Here is a 25,275-nt window from a genome sequence, read left to right as displayed (position 1 = left end):
CATTGGCTGCATTTGGTTGTGACACAGTCTATTGATGTAACAGAATTGATTTTTGCTATATATTCCCTGTCATGTAAGGAGATGACAAGTGCTTGCACTTGAAAGCTCATGCCCTGAATTGTTGGTCTTGAAGGTGCTACTGGACTCTGATTTTATTGTGCTACTTCAGGCCAACACAGCTACCCATTTGAATCTATCCCTATGGGATATTGGAGTTTCGCCACTTGAGAAATAAGATTAAAGATGCTCCTCTTGTCCAACATTGGTTGGAATGTAACCATAGTCTGGAAGAATTTACATTTCTGGGTCTGGAACAGCTTCATTCTTCATTATACACTAAGGAGAAAATTCAAACATGCCTTCAGCGAAAAACTTTATCCATCATCTGGACACCCGTGGGGTCTCAATGTTAACATTGACTATAGCTGCCTTTTGTAAAACTATTTGCCATTTTTGAATGTATTGGGCCCCTTTAAGTAATTAGTTACATCTGGAATTGCCAGCTTCTGTATAAATAGTAATTGATGCTAGCCTCCCATGAGCAACTTTGAAAACAATCCCCATACTGTGATGAGCATCAGCCGATGTGATATGCAATATGATTAATGATTTATAATATTGAAGGTATGTTACATTGTAGCTTGTATTTTGTTATAATGCTTTTTGAGAGATGATGTTTAATCTGTATTTAAGTACTCATTTATGTACTTATTTCCATTATAGAGCAACTACTGATGAAGACAGGCAGAAAGCAGGTAACTTAACCTAGGACCCCTTTCTGGTTGACTCTTGAATGTGTGGTAATATTAAACATACGGTGGATATTACTGCACAACGTAGCCTTGGCGATTCCTGTTTGTGCTTTTCTGTTTCTCTAGTACAGCACAGTTCTCTTTTTTGGGCATTCACACTGGAGTTATTTAAAAACTGCTATAGTAAAGACAATCTTTTCACTTTCAATTTCATCTTGGTATGTGAGGTTTTTGTGGGAAACAGGCCCACACAAGCTGAAAAGAAGCTATTCATCGGAACATAGTATTTCTTCAATTTGTCATTGGAGGTTCTCAGTTGGATGTCCAGGGAAATCCATAATAGTAGAGACTAAAATGGGTTGAAATTTCTCCCCTGGAAGGAACAAATAACATGGACAATAATAAGAACTGCCTAACAGAAATACTCTACTATTATGCTATCATGAATCCTATTAGATCTTTCCTATTTTGTATATAGGCTCTACAAATATTACCATCAATTGACTAGGCTGGATGCTTCAGAGTGCCCCCAGTGGACCCCCCCCCTTGAGAGAGCCAGCTTGGTGTAGTGGTTAGGAACACCGATTTCTAATCTGGTGAGCTGGGCTCAATTCCCTGCTCCTCCCCCACATGCAGCCATCTGGGTGACCTTGGGCTCACCACAGCACTGATAAAGCTGTTCTGACCAAGTAGTAATATCTTCTGACCAAGTAGTAATATCTCTCAGCCTCAGAGGGTGTCTGTTGTGGGAAGAGTAAACGGAAGGTGATTGTTTAGCCGCTTTGAGACTCCTTCAGGTAGAGAAAAGCAGCATATAAGAACCAACTCTTCTTCTTTTTCTTCTTCTTCTTCTTCTTGATTGTGCCCACTATTTTTGTCCTGCTTAAAGCCTTCTGGAGCCATCTGCTTAATCACAGTGAAAAACAGAATACTACTTTTTCCTATAGAACAGTGGTCTCCCAATGTTTTTAGCCTTTGGCCATCTTGGGAATTCCGACACAGTCTGGTGGGGGCATGCCAAAAACGGCTGCTATAGGAGGTGGTGCTGCAGCTTACCTTTAGTCACGCAGTGAATATCCTTGTGTTGTGGTGGCAGTTGCTGTCAAACCAGTAATCTGCCTGGCCTATTAATTTCATCAACACAGCAGAACTGATGTATAAAAATGAATGAGTACATGCTTACCTGGTGGAAACAGTATGTGAAGGTGTATCATAAAAAGAAAAGCAAGCTGTACCAAGAGACAATTTCCCCCAAAGGCTAATTTGTCTCAGGCATGGAATTTTTGGACAGTCATGGCATTTCATATCTGCCTTCTGAAACACAAAATGTCAGGGCTGTACCATACAATTTTCCTTAATATGTAAATAATTTCTTCTCCCCCCCCCTTACATATTTGAGTGTAAAGATGTTTAGTGTTTACATTTTTGCCCTTGGGTTTAAGGTATACACAATTTCTCCCTTGAATTTACAGCTTAATCCACTTGCATTTCTGCACCACAGTTCCCTCTACGGAGTTGATCTACCAGATGACCTTTATAATAAGAGCCATAGCTTTACAGAAAGGATTTCCAACATGACATAGTTCAATTATGGGGATATTATACTGAAATACATTTTCTGGTGTTGTAGTTTTAAAAATGGAAAATACCTTGTTTAAAAGTAAGATAAAAACTTAAATACTCCTGCTTGAAGATAGGGTCCTTAGGCATGGGGCCCATGAAGACCACATCTTGCGCCTTTGTAGAAAAAGATCCTCTGTTAACTGGAATCCATATCATGCACAGGGAGAATTAGCAAAGCCAGGCTGGATACTATCACTGCTTGTTGGTGTGAGAATTACTGAAGCACAAGCACGACACTGCTAACCAGACAATAAATAGAATGCAAATTAATTTATTTCATCAAAGCTTCCTGTTTTCAACAAGATTTTTAACACCTTCCCAGCTGTCTTAAAAAAACAGCCATTTTACATTTCTTCTCAAAGCACCAGTCAATAAAACAAAATGATTGAAACATAATTTTGACTTGAGTTAAAAAGTATAATAAGTCGATGACTGCTCAGAAAACATAGCGATCATCTAAAATCTGCACACCATGAAGCTCAAAAGAAACTACTTTTATTTCTAAATCACACCCTTCAACTTTCAGTGGCAAAGGGAAAACAGCTTGATTACAAGTAAGCATTCATTGCTAGAGATGTGTTTTCCACTATGTCTAGTCTGAATATATCTACAAAAAGAAAAGGGGAAGAAAGAAAATAAAAATAAAATACCTTACTGGTATTTTTCAGATATATCAGGGTTTCCAGAAAGACATCAGGGTTTCCAGAAAGATTCTCAAAATACCCAGATCTGAGTCCCACATAATTCTGCAAATGTTGCTTGATATTCAGGTCTGCCCTGCCCCCCATTTAAAATGTTTTGTTCCTGGGCAATGGGATGGGGGGGAGGAGGGAGAGAGGAAGCTGTCATAGGAAATGAGGTCAAATATTAGGGTGGAGCACTAGAGTCGTCCTTGTCCATAATGACAGAGCTTTCATAGCCCTCCATGGCTGGGCATGGACCAAGAGGATAAAAAGCAGGCCTGCCTGCAGCTTGGCTCCATCCTAAGGCGAGATGTTTTTGAAGTGTTGTGCCACTGCTGTCTGCCCCTTGGATTAAGTCTGCTGGACATGATAGCCCTCTTTAACTATTTGAAAGGTTGTCATTTGGAGGAGGGCAGGATGCTGTTCCCATTGGCTGCAGAGGAAAGGACACACAGTAATGGGTTTAAACTACAAGTACAACAATATAGGCTAGATATCAGGAAAAAAATTTTCACAGTCAGAGTAGTTCAGCAGTGGAATAGGCTGCCTAAGGAGGCAGGGGCGCAAACGCGCGTGCGCGGCAGTCCGCGCATGCGCGTTTGCGCCGCCGCCATGCCAGCGGCCGCGGCTTCCCCTCTCGGCCCCTCCAGGCCGCGAGCAAATCGGCCGCTAAAGCGGCAGATTAGCTTGCGGCTCGGCAAGCTCCCCTCCCCTCCCCTCCCGAAGTGAGAAGCTTGCCGGGCCGCAAGGTAATCGGCCGCTTTGGCGGCCGATTTGCTCGTGGCCTGGCGAGCTTCTCGCTTCGGGGGGGGGGGGGAGGGAAGACAGAGCCGCGGCCCGGCGCCGAGGCCTTCGCAGCCCGGCGCTGGGCCATGGCCCGTGGGTTGGGGACCACTGGTCTATCCCAACAATTTCTGCTCTCTTTGGGTTTTGACCATGCCAAAGAATTGGTAAAGCAAAGAATACAGGATGTGGAAGGACAGCATGATTTGAATAGAATCAATAATCCACTGTATGACACCACTCTTCTAAATAGATTATCTCTTAATCTTTCTAATATTGACAACTCTGAATTTAGAAAGGCATTTACATTATTGCGCTATAATGCTCTCCCTTCAGCATGGGTAGAGGGAAAATATAATAAGCTTCCACCCCAGGAACGAACTTGCTTATGCCAGGACAGTAACATTGAGAACACTGAACATGTGATTTTTGATTGCTGTATTTATAACCAATTGCATCAGGAATCACTGTATTCCATCTTTACTGACTTAAGGGCTACTTCAAGACAATTCAAATTAAAGGAACTCCTTTCAGTTAAAAATAAGAATTTATCCTATATTATTGCCAAATATGCAAGATTAGCAATTAAATGTAGAACTGCCTGGCTGAATATGTACAAGGGTTAGGACGGATCTATTGAACACATGAAGTATTTTGGAACTTTTAATCAATCTTATACAGTGTTTTACTGTTTTTTATTTTGTACCAGTCATTGACCGAAATAAAAGTATCTGTCTGGGTTGTAATTGGTGTGAGGCCTTTGTTTCCTTTCTGGTCTTTTCAAAAATAATTTTCATAGAATCATAGAGTTGGAAGGGGCCATACAGGACATCTAGTCCAACCTCCTGCTCAACGCAGGATTAGCCCTAAGCATCCTAAAGCATCCAAGAAAAGTGTGTATCCAACCTTTGCTTGAAGACTGCCAGTGAGGGGGAGCTCACCACCTCCTTAGGCAGCCTATTCCACTGCTGAACTACTCTGACTGTGAAAAATTTTTTCATGATATCTAGCCTATATCGTTGTACTTGAAGTTTAAACCCATTACTGCACGTCCTCTCCTCTGCAGCCAACAGAAACAGCATCCTGCCCTCCTCCAAGTGACAACCTTTCAAATACTTAAAGAGGGCTATCATGTCCCCTCTCAACCTCCTTTTCTCCAGGCTGAACATTCCCAAGTCACTCAACCTATCTTCATAAGGCTTGGTCCCTTGGCCCCAGATCATCCTCGTCGCTCTCCTCTGTACCCTTTCAATGTTATCTACGTCCTTCTTGAAGTGAGGCCTCCAGAACTGCACACAGTACTCCAAGTGTGGTGTGACCAGTGCCGTATACAATGGGACTATGACATCTTGTGATTTTGATGTGATGCCTCTGTTGATACAGCCCAAAATGGCATTTGCAGCCCAAAATGGCATTTGCCTTTTTTACCGCTGCATCACACTGCCTGCTCATGTTTAGTTTACAATCCACAAGTACCCCAAGGTCTCGTTCACACACAGTGTTACCTAGAAGCGTATCCCCCATTCAGTAGGCATGCTTTTCATTTTTCTGACCCAGATGCAGAACTTTACACTTATCTTTATTAAATTGCATCTTGTTCTCATTTGCCCATTTTTCCATTGTGTTCAGATCTCGTTGAACTCTGTCTCTATCTTCCGGAGTATTTGCCAGTCCTCCCAATTTGGTGTCATCTGCAAACTTGATGAGTAGTCCCTCCACCCCCTCATCTAGATCATCAATAAGTATGTTTAAAAGTACCGGGCCAAGCACCGAGCCCTGAGGTACCCCGCTACTCACCTCTCTCCAGTCTGATGAAACACCATTGATAACAACTCTTTGAGTGCGGTTTTCTAACCAATTCCCTATCCACCTGACTATCTGAAAATCCAGATTGCAGTCCTTCAATTTATCCATCAGAACATCATGGGGAACCTTGTCAAAAGCTTTACTAAAATCCAAGTAAATGACATCAACCGAATTTCCCCGATCCAGCAAACCTGTTACTTGGTCAAAAAAGGAAACCAGGTTGGTCTGGCAGGACTTGTTGGAGACAAATCCATGCTGACTTCCTTGGATCACCAAATTGTCCTCCAGATGTTTGCAGATCGCTCCCTTTAATATCTGCTCCATTATCTTCCCCACAACAGAGGTCAGACTCACTGGTCTGTAGTTTCCCGGGTCATCCTTCCTCCCTTTTTTGAAGATCGGAATAATATTTGCTCTCTTCCAGTCCTCCGGGACATCTCCAGTCCTTAAAGAGGTTTCGAAGATGATGGACAAGGGCTGTGCAAGTTCTCTGGAAAGTTCTTTGAGTACTCTCGGGTGTATTTCATCCGGACCAGGGGATTTGAACTCATCCAGTGCAGCTAAATGCCTCTCGACAACCTCTCTATCCAAGTTAACCTGCCACCCAGACACTGTCCTTTGGCTATGGCCATCTCTAGATGTGCCTAAACACTTTGACCTGTGGGGAAAAACTGATGTAAAATAGGCACTAAGCCTTTCTGCTTTCTCTGCATCTTCCGTTAGAGTTTGTCCATCCGCACCCAACAGTGGGCCTATTGCCTCCTTTACTTTACGTTTGCTCCTCACATAACTGAAAAATCTTTTCTTGTTACAATGGGCTTCCCTGGCCAATCTTAGCTCACTCTCAGCTTTGGCCTTTCTGATGATTGATCTACAGTGCCTAGTAACCTGTAGGTACTCTTCTTTAGAGCTCTGTCCTTCCCTCCATTTCCTGAACATTGTCCTTTTCTTTCTTAGTTCCTCTTGAAGTTCTCTGTTCATTCAAATAGGCTTCTTAGAGCTCCTGCAGTGTTTTCGTCTTTCTGGGATAGTCATTGATTGAGCATGCAATAGCTCCTGTTTGAGTAGCGCCCACCCTTCACATGCTCCCTTCCTTTCCAGCATTCTCGTCCATGGTATGACACTCATCATGTCTCTGAGTTTATTAAAGTTTGCCCTACGAAAATCCAACATTCGCGTCTGGCTACAAGCTTCCTTGGCTCCCCATCTCAAAAGGAATTCTATGAGGACATGGTCACTTCCCCCTAGGGTCCCCACCTCCTTCACCTCATCTACCAACTCTTGCGTGTTGGTCAGTATATTTTGCTTGTTTTTGTTCTGGGCTGCTGCCTTGGCAAGTGCAGCACTTGCAAACTAAGATAAGCTTGCTGCCTTGAGGACAGGAGGGAGAAATCAGCTCTGCTACTTTTTACTTCCTCCCCTTCTGAGCAGGCTCCCCGCAGACCTACAGCTGAACCATGAGGATGAAGGCTATCAGGGAAGCAGTAGGCACCAGTGGAAATATGAAATGCATGAACAGCAGATGCAATGGAGGACTACCTACAAGCTGCATGCCACCAGCTCAGTGAGCTACTGGATGAGAAAGAGACAGTCTAGCTGGGGGTCTCTCCTGGCTCAGAGGCTCCTCTCATCCTCGCTACTGTGTGAAGACTGAGCATCGATTGGTGGCATTGTCAGTGTACACTGGTCATGTGAAACTCCACCTTTCTTTGGTCTGGGACCGCCTCCGGGGCGAGAGGAGAGCTGATGGCCCGGGCGCTGCACGGCAGCTGCGCGCAAACGCGCATGCGCAGTTGCCGCACATGCACGTTTTCACCACCAGGGGGTGCTAACGCGCAAGTGTGGCAACTGCGTGTGCGCGTTTTCGCCACCAGGGGACGGAAATGCACATGCGCGGCAACTGCGTGTGCGCACTTGCGTTGCCGGTGTGCCGGGCCTGCCTCTTCCCCGAGCTTCTCGCTGTCGGGGGGGGGGGGAGGCAGGCACGGCTGCCGGCAGCCTGGTACCGGGGGTTGATGACCCCCGGCCTAGAGGACTCAGACTGATTGTGTTTTTTTCTTTTCAGACTTCCAAAAGTGGGGGAGGGACTATTATTCTCTACATGGGACTCTGAGGAGTTGTTTTAAGCATATGATACCACAATTGCAGTGAACCTAGTGTTGCCTGTCCATGAAATGTTCCACAAGTTTCAAGCAAATTGGATCAAGGGGCCCAATTATAGAAGCCCCTAAACAAGATGCCCCTAGCCATCCTATTTGTCTCCATAGTTTAATTGGGGGTTGTATCTTGTTTTCTCCAGGGCAAAGCCACTAGCCAAATGCACCTGAGAAACCAACTGTCCCAAATTTTTCAAATGCGAACAGAATTGGTGCCAAAACAGAATCCCAGAAAAACTCATGGTCCAATGGATCAAGCCCAACACAACCAATATCAAACCAAAGAATCCAAGCCAAACTATCAAGCCCAGTATCAAGGTAGCCAGCTAGACCTGGCAAAACACAGACATATACTAATGTCACTTCCCCCAAGAAGCTTCACTGATGCCCTCTTGAAAAGTTTGGCCTGACTTTGCTTTTATTCTAGGCCAGAACAAATGTCCAAAATTCATAGTCTTGATTGAAGAACACAAGTGCAAGTGTCTTGATTGAGGTCTGTTGTTATAGGTACTGATCCAGAGTTTCTGGCACAATAGAATACAGTCCAACAGTCTGGTTTTCACTAGGTCAGTTTCATATATAACAATCCAAGGGTAGGGGTTCACTGGTTACACAACTGCATTCTTATCACAGCCATTCTCCAAATGGTTCAGAGTGGCATTCCCAAAACAATCCGTTAATCCTCAGAATAAGACTAGAAAAACAGTCTTGCCTGTCCCATTTCAGACAGTGCACACCCATCTGCTGGCAGTCTAAAATGGTTGCCAGTTAAACCCCGAACCAAATAAAGGTCTGTGAAATATCTGGGAAGAACAAACTGGGGCATCCTCAAGGGAAAATTTGGTTCATGCCCATCTCCAAGAAGAGGTTTAGCCATGGGTAAAAAACCCCAAAATGGACCATTTCGGATTCAGCCTGAATCAATTTGGGCCAAATCTGAAGCTGTTCAGAGCCATTAAAATCAATGGGAATTCTCCCTTTCTGTCTTCATGGGTGGTGGTGGGGTTTGAGGTAGCACCAAATTTGCAGTGTAGCTGCGGGAGCCTCTCCTCAAAAGAATGGCCAAGTTTTTAAACGATTGGACCATCCAACCTCCATTGTTTCCCATAGCAGAACAAGAACAGAGAATCATTTCCCCCTTACTATTGGAAACAATGGATTTTGAATGGGGGCACCCTGTTTGGGTTGCCATAGAATTGGACCCCCTGGTCCAATCTGTTTGAAACTTGAGGGTTCCTTCAAGGCTACGCTACAAATTTGGCGACTACCTCAACACTACATCTACCCCACAACACAGAATAGATAGATGAGGAAAATTTGGTCCCTTTAAACTGCCCGATCTCCACACAGCCAAATTGCACCTGAATAATGTTTTGGCAATTCAGCCAGGGCTGATTTTGACAGTTTAAACACAGGGGAAGGTCAATTCAGACCAGATTCGTCCCCAAAAGTGTCTGAATCAACACTGATTTGGTTATTTTTCAGACTATCTGAACTATGCCCATGCCTACTGAGGTTCTCTTCCTGGCATCTCCAGAGTCTAGGAAAGGCCTCTGTGCTAGATGTTAGTGAAATGCTGCTCAGTACAACAGGTAATACCTGTGTAGTCAGTAAAAAGTAATCCAGGAGCAAGGAAGCACAAAGGGGGTAAAGCTGAGGTGTGATCCCAACTAAATAGCCACCAAGATTGCCCCACCCAGCCCACATCTTGTGTACCTCACATGGCCAGATAACCTCATGCGGCTGCTGCGTGAGCCTGCAAGGGCCCCCGCTGGGTCAGCTGCGCTGCCTCTTTTGTGGCTGGATCCAGCCACTGTGGTAACCTATGGGGCCTAAAACTCTACCAGTCAAATTAGAGCTCATTCCTGGAGCACCAACTGTGCCCTCAATGAGCATCAAGCAACAGACGAGCCAGAAAAAAAATAAATACCAGGCAGAATAAGGAATGTCTTATTAAATGTGGATCCTTTTGCAAGTTTATTTGTTTGCAGTTAATTTACACCTGCCAGGAGCAAATGTCATTCCAGAGTGATCACTAAAATTGTATGTATGTTTTACAGGCTAAAGGCTTGACAAAGACAATAAAAAGCTAGATAAGGTGACTAAATTACCCATAATGCATACTATTTCCTTTACTTTGTGTAATGTATTTACAAATGTAAAGAAACACAAGAGCACACTTCGATGGACTGTAAAATGCAGCTTACGCAATGTTTATAAAGATTATGCTAGGAAGCATATGTTTTCATGAGAAAATATACATCTTAATTAAAGCTTGCTTGAAGCCTGAAGGTTATGACATACTTTGGTGTCAAAAGTTTTAACAAACTGTACAGAAATTTCCTTATTTGGGAATGCAATCCTGCAACAGTAGCTTGACCTCATGAAAAATGAAACCCCTGTATGATTTGTGGTTGAATATATTCTGCAGCTGATAAAGAACTTGGCAGAATATACAAGTCCATTTTACCATTTAAAGAGCTTTATTTCACCAGATACCATCCAGGAAAAGAGTACCCCAAGCTGGATCTCTACATTGTGGCTAAATTATTTGTCACTATGCCCAAAGCCCATTTCCTTGCCTGTTACCTTTATTCAACTGTTTCTTGTCAAATTAATTCTGAATTTTGAAAACCATCAGTGAAAGTATATGTATCCAAAAAGAATTGGGAGAAACATATTCAGGAAGTATGGAGTTTCGGATTCCTTAGAACAGAGCTAGAATTGCTTGGTGTGTGTCCACACTGGTGATGAAAGCTTACACGTGCCACACACAACTTTATAAGAAGGGAATACTTTGCTCCCGACAGCCAGCAGACTTAGAAACAGGAAGAAATTAACGACACATTTTAGACAGTAGGTACATTACACTGAAAAGTTCTATTTTCAATTTTATTTTCCCCAACAACATATTATTTAATAGACTTTTTCACACTGACATTATTCACAGCAGCAACTAGTGTATAAAAAAGTTAATCTTCTTCTGATGAAAATCCTTCTTGTTCTTTCCGTAGTTTGTTTGCATAGAATTTGAAACTCTCCTGCAACAGAAAGGTTAAAGAGGTGGGTTGGCAAGAAGGCAAGTCACTATTACTACAACTGTATTTTTATAGCCTTCCTTCCTCACTGACTCAAATTTCTCCACTTCCCAAGCATTACAAGGTGAAACCTGTTGTCCTCAAAGACCAGAACTGGTACCCTGTTCCAGATTGGGAAGAGGCCCTGCCCAAATACCTTGCTTGAAAGCTACTGTCCTAAATAATACTAAATCTGTTCCGTCTTAATAAAACAGTAAGAGCTGTTGGGGTGGGATCAAAACTCCCGGATTGGTCCTTTGGCCCCGGACTGACAAGCGGAGGGGCCAATCGGAAGGTGTGAAGCACCTTCCAATTGGGCCCTCACCAGGACAGACCAGAGTTCCAGGGCAATCTGGAGACCGCAGGGAGAGGAGGTTGGTAGGGATGAGAGGCTTGGACAGGCTGTGCCAGCCCTTTTCGCCCCAAGGCTGTCCTAACTGCAAATGGCCTCAGAACCCTGACAGAGCTGGCAGGAGGCTGGTGAGTGCTCCCCCTCCCTTCCCTTCAGGCCTGCTGTGAAGTAGCCTCTGACAGCCCCTGACTGAGGGGAGGAGGCCTTTCCAAGAGCAACGCAAGGGAGCCTGAGGGCCTTCCTTTTGAGGGGGGGGACTATCCCCTTCTGCCAAACAGCTGGCTGACAGGGAGGCCACAGAAAAGCCTCACTTAAAATACTGCTCTGGCCGGGGGTTGGACACAGCCAAGCCATTTTCTTTTTTCTTTGCAACTCTCTGCAGATATGAGGCCTACTGCACAGCATTATTCTGCAGACGAAACTGGTTCTTTTCTCTCCTGTTTCATCTGCACAACAACCCTGTGCAGTAGGCCTCAAGTCTTTCAATTCAACAACAACCTGTGTGGGAGGCCTTAAATGTTTCTTCTCTACCACAACCCTCTCCAAAGTAGCCCTTTCTCCCTGGGGAGCTGATCTTTATACTCTGCAGGTGAGCTGTAACTCCAGGAGCTCTCCAGGCCACACCTGGAGGTTGGCTACCCCTGGGTTGGAAATATTCCTGGAGGTTTGGAGGTGGGACTTCAAAATCGTACAATGTCTCAGAGTCCAGCCTTCAAAGAAGCCATTTTTGCCTGCAGTTGGGAGGGAGTGGTGCAGGTGTGTCCCTCCTGGGCTATGGGCTATGGCCAGCCCTTACCAGCAACTGTTTGTATTCTGGGGCACAGACAGGCAGACCAGCATCAGTCCTGTGAGTCTGGAAAGTGCAGGAAGATCTAAATAAATATTTATAGTCTGAAACTGTAAATAGTGAACAAGTAAATGACTAGAGACACATGGTAACTGACGACTTTTTCCAACCTTGGCCTGGCAAATAAAAAAACCTTACTAAGGTCAAGACTGCTGTGCACAGAGAGTCTTCCTCTTAGGGTTGCCAGCTTCCCTGTGAGGCTCTCTACCCCACCTCCTTCATCGGGAGTCTGCTATGGGGAGAGGAAGATGCTTTGAGACACCTGAGGCCTGCTGGGTCACTGCAGCCCATTCCCAGTTCTCTCAGACCTCTCACAGTCCCACATAACTCGCAGGTTGACTATTGTGGGGAGACGAACGGCAAAGGTGTTTGTAAACCGCTTTGAGACTCCTTTGGGTAGTAAACCACAGGGTACAAAAATCCGTTCTTCTAAGAAGCAACCATGAAAGAAGCATGTGGGCACATAACATTTTATCAGCAGTGAAAAGATGGGAAAGAAGGAACAGGGTGGACACCTGTGTACTGTGACTACCCCATGTGTATTAGGGCAGAGGGGCATTAGGGCAGAGTGTCCTAATTCACACAAGAAGGGAAATGACGCAGAACTGGGAGGAATTGGTTGCCTTGTAATCTTCCCCTAAGAAGAGTCTCCAGTCTGATTTTCCCTTCACATATCTGAAGACATGGCTCGGGAAAGCTCATCTGTAACCACTATGCCACAATTCCCAAAGGTCAGTCCTCTCCCATACTCAATGAACATTCCACACCACAGGTTCTTGACACCCATATCTCCACATCCATGCCCTCCTTTGCCACCACGCCATCACAACCTCCCACACAACACACACATTCAACCCCATGTCCTTACAGACTGGACAACTCCTCCCCTTCCTCTTCCCACTGCCAAGCTCTAGCGCCCGTTGTATTCTTGGAGACAACGGGCTTTGCCCCTAGTCTCCCATAAATGTGCAACCAGAGTACATTTCCTTCTTAGTACAACATAAGGAACTTTACTGCTTTAGCTCATTTATGCATTTAAATGAAAAGTGAGATTTCTCACTACCAGAGAAAATAAGCTGCTTTCAAAACAGATCTTAGATAATCCTAGCTCAAAAACAAACAACCCCCCACACTAATTAACCCTACTAATTGCATCTATGTTAACTCTTCAGTCCCTGCTTTTGTAGATTCTCATATTAAGTAATACTGATAACGTTATTTTAAGCATTCTCCACAGCTTTATATGCATTTATTTCCCTCAATTAGGCAGAGGGGCTACAGTATGTGTTTCTGTTGGTAAAATCATTAAGATAAGTCAAGCTGCCTGAGAAAATTAGTTTTTACATTTTACATTTCCACCCTAGAAATGCTTTTTTGGGGGGACAGGACCCCTTTGCCTTTAAAAACTAGCTATTAGCTGACACCAGAACCTATTCTGAAATGATGGTGATCAAACAATGCAAGGATGCTGGATAAACTCACCTCAACATGAATGCTGAATAATCATCATGCACTTTGAACACAAGAGCCCCGAAGGGTTTCCCCTTCACCTACTGGTCTCATCTAATGCCCAATTGCTACAATGCCTACCAAGCTACTCCGCGCTTCGTTTGCCGGCTCCTCTGAGGGTTCTCTGTGAAGCCTTAATCCCAGCATAATTAAGTATACTGTTTTAACACAACACACACATGCAAGTCTGCAGAGGTATTCCATTTGAAAACTGGTATACACTCACAGGGGGCTCCGTGAAAGGAACAGGCTCTCCAGCGTTCTTCAGGAGGAAAGCCAAGCGTTTCAAGGACAATTCATCTAGGGGCAATTCCTCTGCTTTCGTTTTCTCGTACAGAGCTTTTGCTGAAGCAACATCCCCATCTAATGCTAAGGAGAAAGCAAAGAGGAAAAAAATTCAGGAGAGATTTAACATCAGTTTAGGACTCATGCATATGTCTTGCAAGTAGCTACTGGGCTTAAGTTTGTTACTCATAGAATCATAGAACCATAGAGTTGGAAGGGGCCATGCAGGCCATCTAGTCCAACCCCCTGCTCTACGCAGGATCAGCCCTAAGCATCCTAAAGCATCCTACTGTAGAGTAGTAGCCAGTAAAAACATTCTTAGATTAAGTAAATGTAGTAGGGATGCAGGAGTTAATCGAATAAAAGAGGTAAAACTTTAATTGCAGATTAAATTTGTCTCTTGAAGAATTATGAAGGCTGAAAAGTGAAGATACCAAATTTGGGGACTCCTGAGGCACTTCTGCCTTGCGGGCCTAAGAGATAAACTGACTTCCTTGTCCCTGTGCCAAGTGTGAAAAAAGTAGCAGTTGTGGCTACAATGGCTTTCTTTCTACAAAAAAGCCCAGGCAACTGGGAAAAAAACCTTACTTGGGTCTAGGGTTTGGCGCTTCGGCACCTGAAACAGCTAGTCTCTCCCAGCGCTGCGCCGCAGGTGGGGGGGAGGGGCGGGCATCAGCGCCCCAGTGGGCGCACACACCGTGCCTGCGTGTGTGTACCCACCGGCATGCTGACACCCGTGCCTCCCCTCGCGGCGCAGCGCTCGCTGTGCCGGGAGAGACCGGCTGCCTCGGGCGCCAAAGCGCCCAACCCTACTTGGGTCTCTGTCTTGTTTTTATCACTTTAGCGGATTACTGTAAAAAAATGTACATTCTATATTCCAGAAACTGAAGAAAGAAAATACTAAACATAGTCTTTCTTTTAAGTGGCAGTTTTTAAATGAAGTTCCCGCCCTCCTCTTTTCTTAGAAAGCTTTCATACTGAAGTAAATAAATTTAATTAGGCAAAAAGAGATCCTTGATCAAGCTAGCCCAACTGGGGAAACAAAGCAGGATTGCCCTGCTTAGTATTTCAATGTGAGACCACCAAGGACTTCAAAGGTTGTGACACTGAGGCAGGAATGGCAAACTACATCTGATTGTCTCTGGTCTCAAGATACCATAAGGTTGCCATAGATCAACTGTGACTTGGTGGCAAAAGGAAAAAATAAGAAAAAGGTAATGATTGATAAAGTAAAACCTGTTGACAACAAGAACTGAAGGCTAGGGATGGAAAGAGCTGTTGAAAGCAAGTCAAAAGAGGGAATTCTCTCCACAGTGATGCTTTGCTCTCTTATCACTAGAAGTGAACCAGGAACAGCTTTCCCTTTGTTAGTTGTAGACAGCGTCTATGGGCAGATTTCCAATGTTTGTTTATTTACATTACTTCCCAATGGGGACCAAAATGGCTTACATCATTTGCCTCCATTTTATCTTCCCAGCAACCCTGTGCGATAGGTTGCCTGTGTGTGATTGGCACATGGTCACCCAGCAAAATTCTACAGCAGAGTGGGGATCCAACCTGGGTCTTCCAGATCCTACTATAGCACTCTGATGACTATACCACATTGACCCCTTCTTTGAAGGACTCAAAGCAATGTTCAAGAATCCAGGTGTAGAAAGAAAAAAACCAACAACACCTGGATTCCCAGTCCCCCTTGCTCCCCACAGCTCTCAAGCAGCAAAACTATGCAGTCTTTCCATCTGGTTTTATTTATCTTTTTGATAGCTGCTTTCACAATAGAAAGTTACAACACTTTTCATGAGAAAAAAATACAAAGTTTATTCTGCAAAGAGGTCTCTTACAGACTCCTCAATTTGCCAAGGAAAAACTTCCCACTCACAGCTGGAAGCGGAAGTTTCTTTCTAATTATGGGAGGCTTCAGAACCTGCACTAAGTGAAGGTTTAATGAAGGTATAATAGAAATTCTTAACTTCCCATTTCTTTAAAACAGAAGTATCTATTGTATGAAAAAGCAAAAAACGAAATATCTAAAACTGAGATTATGTTTAATGGCCTGCACAACTGAACGTTTTCTTAGCTAGGAATTAAAAAGAACTCTCTTTCACTTTCAGTCCGTCCATCCCCCCCCTCCCCCCGGCCCATACCCTGGACACTGTTCCAGAGGTTTACATTTCTGGGCACATGCAGAATGAGAGACCATGTGATTCATGGCTCATAGACAGCCTATCTTTGCAGCTCACTTTTCTGCAACATATTTGCCTTTCATACTTCAGAAAAACTGATCACAAAAATATTATCTGAAAAACAGTTTTGGAGGGTCTGTTGTAGAATCGCTAGATTCGAATCCCATAGTACCTTAGAGACCAACAACATTTTTTTTGGAGGGGGGGGGGGAATAAACTTTCAGAATCTGATGAAAGGAGCTCTGACTCTTGAAAGCTCATATTCTGAAAATCCTGGTGGTCTCTAAGGTGGGACTGGACTTGAATCAAGCTGTTCTGCCTGAAAAACAGAAACAATGTCTGAGGTCTCATACACCTGCAGCAGAGAATTCCAAATTTGAGGATTACAAAAAAAAAAAACACACTGCAAATTAGTATAACTAAGTTCATAAAGATAATGAAATTTCTTGACAAATATAATACAGTACTTAATAGAACTCTTCACTTGTTACCTGCCTAAGGAAAATATGTACTTGGCAAGAATCAGTCTTGTGTGTGCCTTTAAAACCACACAGTAGATCTCTGAATGAGGTATTTCCTTCTACCTGAGCAAACCCACCGCCTTCCAGGGGACAGGCTAAGAAAAGGGGGGGAGCAACAAATGCAACCTGTAGACTCAGGGGCACATACAAGTATCAACAGCTAACATCTCAGTAAGAAGAATCAGTTTGTGGCTAAAGGCAGACATTTAATAGTGCTCAAAAAGCATTTTTCATCAAAATAAAAACTGTAGTCTGAAACTGATGCACTCAATAAAGTGAGCTAAAAATGCATGGAACGCCATGATGGATGACTGTTTGCTAAGCTTAATATTATCTTCATTAATTTCCAAGGTCTTCTCCCCTGCCGTAATTTGTTAAAGTATTATTTTGTCGGGCCAAATAATCTTCAGCTACAGTGCAAATTAGCAGGCTACATAAGCTCTGAAATACATCAAAGAAGACTCCCTACATGGTGTTCTGAAGGACGTGATATGTCCAGGAAATTCTAAATTCAAATACGCGACACCTTACCATAGACTTTCATGAGTAAAGAGGAAATGTTTTCCACATCTTGAATGTCAGGAATCAGTTCTAACAATGACTTGATTTTATGACTCTAGAAAAATTAAAAACATAGAAACAGACTTTGGTTTTTATATATACTGAGAAAGACATGCCTTTATAACAACCTGTGACCAGGGAGAACATATTTTATTTTAGAAAATATATATTCCACCTTTCTGTCATTAAAGTTATGCCCAACACAGCTATGGAGAACAACTAGAAGTATGTGCAGGCAGGATCAGTGCAAGAGTTCATTTAAATAGAGAATGAGATGCCACAAAATCCTATTAGCATTGCCCCCATATTAATTATTTTTATTAGATTTCTTACTTGCGGCAGGTTACAACAAGAATAAAACCCCAATACATAAAAACCATGAAACCAAATCCCAACCAATTCCAGCAATGAGAAAATATCCCCCCCCAGCAGCACCTCAGGACCCCAGTCCCACAGGATGCCAATAGTTCTTGGTTGTGGAGGGGGCCCTGCAATCTCCTGTGCCCTGGCCTCAACCAAGGACCTGGTGGAAGAATTCCATTTTGCAGGCCCTGTGGAACCGTGAAAGCTCCTGCAGTACTCTTAGCTCTTCTGGGAGCTCATTCCTGAAAAGGCCCTGGCCCTGGTTGAGGGCAAGCGAACCTCTTGCAGACCAGGAATCACCAACAGTACCTGCAGAATGCAAGGCCCTGTGGGGAGCATAAGGCAATAAGTGGTCCCACAGATATATGCAGCCCAGACCCCAAAGGGCCTTAAAGGTCAAAACCAGAACCTTTAACTTGATCGAAGCTGCAACTGGCAACCAAAGGATCCGATATAAGCTTGCTCCAGCCCCATATCTGTCACCCCTCTCCACATATGGTCTCAGAGTGGTGCAAGAAAAAACAGTGCCAAAGATTTATGGCATCACAGGAAAAAAAAACTGATGAATCTGTCCCGCTTGTCATGGCCTGACACATACCATAAAATAATAATAATTTTATTTTTATATCCCGTTCTTCCATAGTAAGCTCAGGGCAGGTAACATCGAGTTAAAAATCAATACAAATATCTAGCCTCAACCATAGGCCTGGTGAAACAGCTCTGCAAATACCGTGATCAGGGTGGATGTCAGTTAATGCAAGAGAGCAAGCAAGTTCCGTTCTCTTTCTCTCTCTCTCTTTTTTTTTACATGGCAAGCATTAAATGCAGAAGGGACCAATTTTAACATCTGATCAGCTGATGAATAAGTTGCCCAGCTTGACTATACCAATTGTTCCCCCTCCTCCAAATTCCTCCCTCAATTTCATTGACGGTAGTAGAGATTAAACACAAATTCACCAAAATAAGAACAGAATTACAAAAAGTACATGGGTGATACATTGACCTACACAGTACTTATGCTGTTTAATATATTTCATGGACTGAAGACTAACCACTGTTTGAGGTGCATCATTTAATAACAGATTCCATATTCTTATGGGATTAATGCGTCATTCAAGAATTTGCTTTTCTTTCCTTTCTTGCTGGATAAAATACGGCGTGTTAACATCTGTGCCCTGAATGCTAAATAGCCGTGAATGCTGTTCAGAGGGCAGTATTAAGTGGAAGATGCTGGAAAGAACATACAAATTACAAGTGGAAAAGTTGTTCTACCTGTCCTGATTGCCGGGATGCCTTAGAAATGAAAGCCACCATAATCTTCTTTTGTTCATTTATTGCACTGCATCTCTTTTAAAATGAAAGAGGGAGGAAAAGAGAAAATTAAATGAGCAAAAGCAACTGTAATCTCTTGATAAATAAAACTAGCTAAGGTGAAAACTTCCAATTAGAAAGGTTCGCAATAACCAGTAATATATCATTATTACCAAAGGCCTTAATCGGCGACCACTTATTAAAAACCTGCAGGACAGGAAAACAAATGATGTGCTATGCCAATTTTTGCTCCATGGCAAATTCTGTCCTTGGCACAGTAAGCATTAGGTTTCCTGAGGCAGCGGGGGGGGGGGGGGGTAGAAAATGAAAAAAATGCCTTAACATCCCACAGAAAAAGTGATTTAGGACTGTAAAAGAAAGAAAAAAAAAAAAGGGGGGGGGGAGAGAACACTGTTCCTCTCCAATTATTCTGCCAAGCATTCACAAGTGAGCTAGGGATCATAAGGTTAATTATACATTTAATAAGGTGTCAGGGAGATAACTGCTCGTTTCTTTATAAAAATTAAAATGTACAAAGCAAGTTCTCTTTAAAGTATAATTACCTACACTTATGCATACAAAAGGACTGATTTCAATCTCTCTATTTTATAAAAGGCTTTCTCTGCAACAGACAGCCAGTGCTCAAGAGACAAAAGTTAAACTTAAAAAAAGTTTGTGACAGACCCAGTAAATCAAGTGTCTATCCCATCCTTGGAAACGATTAAAAAAAAATCAAGTATGCAAAGCAATGTTTTAGTTTATGCTTCAAAGTGTCTTTAAAAAAACCAAAAAATGTACTTTTAAAATAAAGAATAACTTTCTCAATGCTAAAACCACACAGAATAAGCAAATTCCAATTTGCAGAACACGTAAACACACAGGTGGCACAGTGAACTATTTTATTAGCTGAGCCATTAAGAATGAACAATGTATATAATGTTGCCTTGTCAAGTACTTGGGAGATCTTAGTGAAAAGTTTAACTTTGGAAGAATCAATCCTCAATCAAATAGCAGAAAAGGAAGCCAAGCTGAAATCTCTGTACTTTCACTCATTATTAAATTTCTACAAAGCAGGAATAGATTATTCAGGCAAATAACTGATTTATGATAGATGACTTCAAGGAAGGCTCCAAAGAAACATGCAGTAGGGCTATCAGCGCACTGGAAACAAAGAACTGTCAGCAGAAGTAAGACAGCTTGTCCAAGTTCATGCCATGATGCAACAGGTAATTTCTAGGCAGTTCTCATGTTTCTGCTTGCACAAGTCTTTCACAAACCCTGGCAAAAGCAGATAATCATATCTGGATATAGTTTTGCTTTTTTCACGCAATGCTCCAACCAAAATGTTAAACCACTCTTCCACAAACAGAAGGCCCCTTCTACACACAGCAATTGCTCTCCTTCCACTCCTTGTTTGAAGGAAAGGGTTTATCACATATGGCCCATTGTCACACTTCTTTGAATATTAACATACACCAGTTTTTGAGGAGTTGCCACAAAATGTTGCCTTATCAGCTTTTCAATAGATCATATGTAACGCCATGGCTGTCTGCAAAATACGGTTTAGTAGGAACATAAATCTGTGGAACTGAAAACACAGGTTTTGTAGCTGTTATGATTGTGGAAGAGAGACTTTATAAATGACTAGTATCATTCAAGGAAGGCAGAGAAGTTGGTTGAATAAGAGGTCTAATCAGAAAGCAAAGCTTCAGTGCTCTGTATAGATCCCTGTATCTCCCCCTTGACTAATCATTATGTGAAAGCCATGTTAACATTTCAGACTTCATATAAGATGCAAATATAGGTTACTTTTTAAAAAACAGACCAGCTTATAGTCATTACTTCCCCTAAATATTAAAAAATTTATTATACCATATAGGTATGATAGAAGCATAGTCCAAGAACTTAGACATGCTCAGTGAGACTACTGAAAAGAGCTCCACAGCCCCTGTACCTCACGATTATGTTTTATTTATTTAAAATAAAGTATTTCTAAATGTGCCTTTCTCCCTATGTTGTTAATATCGGGTTTGGTGTGTATGTGTGTATATGTGTGTTAAGAACTCAGGAAAAATAAGATAAAACACATCTGGAATTAAAATCAAATGAATAAAGCCAGTATTATACTGCTCTGACCACAATATATGCAGGGAGATGTAGTCCTTGAAACATGTGGATCTCTAATTGTAAAGAGCTTTAAAAGCTAAGTTCCAGTTATCTCAAACTGCACTCAGTAACAAAGATTTCAAACTGGTCGAATTGTTCCCAGATAATAAATAGGGAGCTGTGTTTTGAACCAATGAAGTTTCTGAATTGTCTTCCAGGCCAGTTCCACAAAAAGCCTGTTATACTAATCAAGCCTTAGTTACTGTAGTATGGTGAGATCAGTGGTCCAAAGAAAAGAAACAAACAGCCAAGCTGTATGCAGCTGAAATGAGGTACTGTAAAATAGGAGGGCCATGAAACTTGAAACCATAAAACTGCTGTTTTAAAAAAGAGCCCTTAAAAAGCCCTGCAAACCGCCCTGAGACTCAGGGAAGAGTAGTGTTGTTGTTGTTATGTGCGAAGTCGTGTCCGACCAATCGCGACCCCATGGACAATGATCCTCCAGGCCTTCCTGTCCTCTACCATTCCCTGGAGTCCATGGAGTCCATTTAAGTTTGCAGGAAGAGTAGTATATAAATATAAATAAATAAATAAATCTGGGAGTGTGCAACTCATTGCAAAATTCATCCCTACCCCCATAGGCTCAAGGATGCTTACTGCAATTGCCTCAAGTCGTGTACTTTGTCCCAAATGGGTCCCAACAATTTGTAGGAAAACAAGTAGTAATTCCTTTCTGCTCACTAGTTTATTTTGCAAATTACAGCTTTTTCACAATGTATATTTTGCTTAGTACCATTCATCTCCCACCCACAACAACTAAATTCGAGTCTAGTAGTATCTTATAGACGAATAAGATTTTGGGATAATGAGCTTTTGAGAGTCAGAGTTCCGTTTACTGGGTATCCTGAAAATCCTGTTGGTCCCTAAGGTGCTACTAGATTCAAACCTACCCTCTAAAACAATTATCAGCTAGTTACTTCAAATTCCCTTTAACATTTATAAGCTAAGTAAACCAGGTTTTTATTATGCAAAAAAATAGTTAAATTTGCAGAGCCCATATAAAAATAACCCAAGCACAAGGTGACAAACCAAGCACTGGATATATAGTTCACTTAATTATATAAGCAGCAGACACTGATCAAATTCACCACTGCCAACTCCACCCCCCTTCCCCCAGATGCCACAAAACCTTCTGATGACTAAAGAGAGGGTTTTTCTTTCCTCTTACCCTTTAACGTACTTAGCAGTTAAGTAGAATGTAAGTGAATGTAGCACTATTTACTATCAGAAATTGGTAACAGGCCTCAATTTGACATAGGGAGTCTACACAAAAGCAGCAATCTGCAAGATCACTGTGATTGTTTGACTGCCACCTGCTGGGAAAAGACTTCCCGTCGGAGCCTGTTTGTGTACACTGCCAATGGCAGCTCTTATCACCCATGGTTCATTCTGCATATTTCTCAGCTTTATATTCAGCACTGTTAAAGCGGCATGAATGCCGTTGTCTCATTCCCTGAAGGTAGGCAGTTTTAAAAAAACAGAGAGACTGAAGGCCATGAGAGATCTGCATTTGTCAGAATGTGTCAGTGACACAGAACGAAGCAGAGAGCAAATGCAGTTCCTACTAACAATACTACTTCTATTACCACTACTAAATCTTCAATGGTACTCAGGGAAGGTGTTTGGCTCCTCAAAAGATGCTGTTACGGAATGAAAGAAAAAACATGCTTTTCCTGAAAATAGTTCCTAATAAAGAATTATGGAATGTATCTCCAGCTTTTTAGTGAAAAACTGGCCTCAAGTTGTTTATAATGAGAGTTAAAACCTATTGCAACGAATGCAGCTGTGTCTTATCTCACTTTGGCCATCTTTTATTCCTGCCTCTTTTCCCTCCACATACTCTGAAGCACAGCCTGTTTCCTCTTGGATGAAGAAAATGGGGTAGGGTAGGTGGGGTACTGGATACCACCCTTATAGCCAATATTCCCAAGGTCTGGCACATTTCACATTAGATTAAAAACAAAGCAATCGCTCCTTCCACAAACCAGTACAACTGTGGCATGCATCATTTTCATCTAGAATTCCCAGCTCATGCGGATGAAATTCAAGACCAGTGACTTCAGCACACTTTGTATGTGGCCTTTGAGCATATATCTACATTTAAGAATGCTTCAATTCACTTTTGACAAGCTCAGAGCATTGTTAGTATTCTGGTATATTATTACCTCTAGTAGAAATCTGGCATCCTCTATTCTTCCTGCACTGATATACTTAAGGAAAAGGTCTGTGACAGGCCTGTAAATGCCAAACTGATTTGCTAATCGTTCAGCCATGGCACTCACTGAAAAACAAATGATTGAAATAAAATGGACAGTTAAACAAGCAACAATGCCTTTGTTTTAAAAACACACCAATAATATATATTGGAAGCAAACAAGTAATTTCATTAATAGGTATGCAATTTAAGGTCACTAGTTACAAAACTCATCATAATATTGCAGTATCAGAATGGTACACCAAAGAACTGGGTGGGTGGGTGTGTATGTGTGTCACAGAGCATTTGTGACCTGCAACAGACAGGAAAACCATTTCACAACAGCTCACCCAGCCAACTGCATCTGGAAAAACAAACACAATCTAGAACAATTATTAGCCCCACAAAAATAATTTTAAAAAATTAACTAAATTCCAAAAGCTTTTGAAAACAGGATGAACTTTGCCTGGGATCTAAAATTAACATAGAATGTCCAGATGTATTTCCTTCAGTAGAATCCTATAACTGTATGAAGTTACAGAAAACCGAAGATTCTCTTTAAAGAGAACACAAGTAAGTAAAAATGTCAATTCACCTGTATCAGAATTGAGGACTAAGTCACCTGGGGCAAGGAAAAACTGCCTTTGGAAGATGAGACTTGGGAAATTTTCTAAAAGTTACTTATTTTTAAACTTACATGGTGACAGATTAACAACACAGCATATGTGGGTAGAGATAGGCTAACAAAATTGAATGTCAACAGTTCCCAAGGCCTACAAGACAGAGCTGTTCCACCAGGCAAGAACAAGGCAGAGATGTTCTGAGACAACGCTGGCCTCCCTCCTCAAAACACACCACCCTCAAGCTAATTGTCCAGTAGAAATGAAGCTTGCCCCCCTTACACAAGACCCTAATGGTGGTGGTCTAATAAGTTAATTATATAATTTAATTAATAATTTAATTTGGAATGTTCAGTTATTATCAACGGTTATTAATGTACCTTCATTCATGTATATGCCTGTTGTTACCCACCCTGAGCCAACCAGGAAAGGCAGGCTATAAAAATAAAATTATTATTATTGCTATTATTATTATTGCTATTATTATTATTGCTATTATTATTATTGCTATTATTATTATTATTATTATAATATAGAGTCAGATTAACAGAGCAGGCATGGAATCCACAACCACCCACTTGAGAAGTAACAGAAAAGACTGCCTCAGGAGAGAGATCTCCCACACCAGCCATTGGCCGGACTTTGTTTTGCAGCCTACCTTCTACACCTACAAAGTACCATCTCCATGGTCTTGACAACAAGTAGGAAGAACAGTCTCTCTCAGCACCTGCTACTAGAGATCTTTTAACTGGATATACCAGGAATGGAACCTGGGACCTACTGCGTACAAGTAATGTGCTTCATTACTCAGCCAATTCTTGTTGACTGACTTGCATGGCTGACTTACATCTCTCCAAAGCTGGTTCCATTTCTTCTTCAATCAACTTTTCAAAGACAAAGGCAATGCTTGAGTTTGAAAGTTTCGATTCCAGATTTCCAGAGGTAAAAAGAGGCTCAAGGTATTCCACAGCACCTTCAAGGTTATTACTGGAAGATAAAAAGAAACATTGCACTGGTTTAGTTCCTAATCCTAAACCAATAAAACAGGTGCATGAATGTTTTATTTTATTACCACATTAATATTACACACAGTAGCGATGTTAAAAGTACCTAAGACTCCATTCATGCAGATATTGTCACAACACAAAGTGAAACAAATTTATGGCTGAGTGGGTAGAGTCGGCACTAACTCAGTTTCTTTCCAACCGAACTATGACCTGTTCTATGGCTGAGTAACTCTGACATAAATGTTGCCTTTTTTCTTCCTTAACAGACCAAAGATTACTGCTGGTTGGTTCTTTGAAACAGTAAAAGGGCAAAAACAAAACATCAAGAGATAGCACCTGAATAATTAACGTAGAAGGACCCAAAGAGTATTTTTATAATATTAAATTAAATATTTTCTTGAATTTTTCATGGCTGTCTTTTTGGATGCAAACACAGCCATATCCAATGTGAGAAGTTTAACAGTTTTGCCTGCTAC

General features: G+C 42.1%; 1 protein-coding gene and 1 long non-coding RNA gene across 2 annotated transcripts in view; one reads left to right on the top strand and one right to left on the bottom strand.

Moving 5' to 3' along the window:
• Positions 1 to 545: 545 nt before the first annotated feature.
• LOC143837554 (uncharacterized) lies at positions 546 to 7,472 on the top strand. The gene is made up of 3 exons (XR_013231014.1): positions 546 to 624; positions 724 to 755; positions 7,079 to 7,472. It is a non-coding gene; the product is annotated as an uncharacterized LOC143837554 (long non-coding RNA).
• A 2,279-nt stretch (positions 7,473 to 9,751) lies between these two features.
• LRPPRC (leucine rich pentatricopeptide repeat containing) overlaps positions 9,752 to 25,275 on the bottom strand; it is a 151,426-nt gene continuing 135,902 nt past the window's right edge. Inside the window, exons 33-38 of the mRNA XM_077337524.1 lie at positions 24,640 to 24,779; positions 23,144 to 23,259; positions 18,774 to 18,848; positions 17,109 to 17,193; positions 13,815 to 13,957; positions 9,752 to 10,844 (exon numbers count right to left, since the gene is read on the bottom strand). Coding sequence (XP_077193639.1) covers positions 10,776 to 10,844; positions 13,815 to 13,957; positions 17,109 to 17,193; positions 18,774 to 18,848; positions 23,144 to 23,259; positions 24,640 to 24,779 — 628 coding nt within the window. The 3' untranslated portion in view covers positions 9,752 to 10,775. The remainder of the gene's footprint in view (positions 10,845 to 13,814; positions 13,958 to 17,108; positions 17,194 to 18,773; positions 18,849 to 23,143; positions 23,260 to 24,639; positions 24,780 to 25,275) is intronic.

This window comes from Paroedura picta, chromosome 1 (assembly GCF_049243985.1).
Source record: "Paroedura picta isolate Pp20150507F chromosome 1, Ppicta_v3.0, whole genome shotgun sequence".
Classification (NCBI taxonomy): Eukaryota; Metazoa; Chordata; class Lepidosauria; order Squamata; family Gekkonidae; genus Paroedura; species Paroedura picta.
Note: the sequence above shows the minus strand (reverse complement) of the source record. Positions and strands in the feature narration are given on the sequence as shown.